The sequence below is a fragment of the Delphinapterus leucas genome, chromosome 11 (genome assembly GCF_059928025.1).
Source record: "Delphinapterus leucas isolate spDelLeu-1000000601 "Yukka" chromosome 11, BTC_Dleu_Yukka2, whole genome shotgun sequence".
Taxonomy (NCBI): Eukaryota; Metazoa; Chordata; class Mammalia; order Artiodactyla; family Monodontidae; genus Delphinapterus; species Delphinapterus leucas.
In genome coordinates this window covers 38,555,631-38,558,210 of record NC_143139.1, presented here as the reverse complement: position 1 = coordinate 38,558,210, position 2,580 = coordinate 38,555,631, and the positions used below count along the sequence as shown (strand labels likewise).

At 44.2% G+C, this 2,580-nt stretch overlaps 1 protein-coding gene across 1 annotated transcript; it reads left to right on the top strand.

The window, feature by feature from the left end:
• The first annotated feature begins 748 nt into the window (after positions 1-748).
• On the top strand, positions 749-1,990 carry LOC115803517 (olfactory receptor 5BS1-like). Its single transcript, XM_089920633.1, is given in 2 exon segments — positions 749-1,695; positions 1,697-1,990. Coding segments are annotated over 2 exon segments (927 nt in total). The 5' UTR covers positions 749-997; the 3' UTR covers positions 1,926-1,990.
• Positions 1,991-2,580: the final 590 nt, after the last annotated feature.

Here is a 2,580-nt window from a genome sequence, read left to right as displayed (position 1 = left end):
ATATAAACTGAGTGGATATGCTTGATGGAAAGGGAGAGACAAGGGAAGTGAAAGAGCATGGTTGATTCAGAGAGATGCTCAAAGAGAAGGATTAAGATGGAATCCAGAGCAGAGAGAAGCACTCACCAGAGGTGAAGGAGAAGGGCCTCCTCCCCACGCTGGAGGGGAGAAAAGAAGAATAACTCCATGTGTGGGGATTAGGGAGTTAGAGATCGCCCATAACAGGAACAGGAACATGTCCTCTGCCAATTATCAGCTGAGAGCTAGGAGTGTGAGGTTAAAGGAGTAGGTAGCTTCACGAGAGTAATGAAATGGCTCAACTTGTCACAGTGAGAAAGGAGAGTATATGTACTTGGTTGAATAGAGAGAGAGAGAGAGAGAGAGAGAGAGTGTGTGTGTGTGTGTGTGTGTGTGTGTGTGTGTGTGTGTGTGTTTTCAGAATGCTAGGACTATCAGGGAATAAAGACTCTTAAGCAGAGTCTCACACATTGGAGTTCACCTGGTCCCCTAATAGTAAAGCCATTTATAGCCAGAAGCATTCTGCAGTCCTGTGTCCTCCACTGGCCACAGCAGGACTAGTAGCTTGTCCCTCTCTGGACTGAGAACCACTTCGGCTGTGGCTACTGCTGCCTCTCCCATGGGCAGTGAACTGGTCCTGGCTCCCAACGGTTCTTACTCAACATCTGTCTCCAGGGCTCAGCTGGCACAAGATTACCAACGAGTTGATGAAAAAAGAGATATAAGTCACACAAACTGGGCAGGCGCTGTCCTCAGGACTGAGGGAGACAAAAGGAGAGTAAAATGTTAAGGAAGAGTACCAGATTCTCTTAGCTGAGACCAAAAGACTCAAATCAGCGCAACTGGATACTGGGACACTTCAGCCTTAAAGAGTGGATCTTTTATAGATTAAAAAGTCCTATTCACTGAGTGTGACTCAGATCGTTGTCCCACCAAATGAATATTTGTTTCTCTCCAGGGATAGGATATCTAAGAAAACATGACAAATCTTAGCATTACTGATGAATTTGTGCTGCTTGGATTGTCTAGTGACCCGGAAATCCAGACCATGCTCTTTGTTCTCTTCCTGGGGATTTACCTCCTGACCCTGATAGGGAACCTGACGATGATCCTGTTGATCAGGGCTGATTCTCACCTCCACATGCCCATGTACTTCTTCCTTGGACATTTATCTTTCCTAGACATATGCTACTCTTTAGTCACTGTGCCCAAGATGCTGCAGAATTTCCTATCTCAGAAGAAAACCATTTCGGTGTGGGGCTGCATTACCCAGAGTTTCTTTTTCATGATTTCTGGAGTCACTGAGAGCTGCTTGCTCTCTGCTACGGCCTATGACCGCTATGCTGCCATGTGTCACCCTCTGCTCTACACCGTGGTCATGAATAGACCTCTCTGCACTGCAGTGGTTGGTACAGCATGGTTGATGGGGTTTCTGAACTCACTAGTGAATAATCTTTGTGTTCAGAACTTACAGTTCTATGGTCCCAATATCATCTCCCATTTCAGTTGTGAACTGCCTTCACACTTCCCTCTGTCCTGCAGTGATACCACACCTAACACCATCCTGCTGGCTAGGTTTTTTGCATTTCTAGGACTTGTGACACTTCCCCTGATTCTCTTCTCTTACTCAAAAATTATTCTTGCCATTCTAAGTACTTCTTCCTCTAAAAGCCAAGGTGCTACTCTCCACCTGCTACTCCCATCTCACCGTGGTGCTCTTGTTCTATGGGATGGCTCTATTCAGGTACATCAGCCCCTCTTCAGGACCAGTCCTGTAGTGAGTTATCTCTATACGGTATGGTGTGATCACTTCCTTATTAAACCCTCTCATTTACAGCTTCAAGAACCAGGAGGCAAAGGCAGCTCTGCAGAGGATGCTGAGGCAGCAAATATGTGTCTCAGGGTAAGAAACCTCAACATGATGTTTGCTGTATAAGAGAACCAATCTACAAGGGCTGAGAACTTTGTAAGCTTAGAGCTCATGTATAACTTGATTTTTAATTAAATGCAACTGTATTTATTTCTCATTCAAAGTTAAGTAACTTCCAAAAGATAAGCAATATAGTCAGAGAAGTATTTGGCCCATCCTGGGTTTTAGGGGAAAGGTTCACAGACATTAGCTCCTACCATAGCCTTTGCAAACTAATCCAGAAAGAATGACTTCACTACAGTTGAGGAGGCTGAACCAGAACAAAGACTCTGACAAGAACTAAGATTCTGAGCCCAGGACTTTTACCTGTGGAGTTACACAAAGGAACCCATTAGTAGAAGGGCACAGGACAAGTAAACTACACACAGACAATGCTCCAGGATAAGATAGTTCAGCACCCTCCATTCACCTGACCTGGTGGCACCATAGGCATCAAATGGCATGTGTGCCTGCAAATAGTCAAAGAATAGTGAACACAAAGAATGAACATATTAAATGTCCATGAACAGGTGAATGGATAAAGAAAATGTGATATATACATACAATGGAGTATTATTCAGCTTTAAAACAAGAAGGCAATTCTACAATGTGTGACAACATAGATTAACCTTGAGGCCATTGTGTTAAGTGAG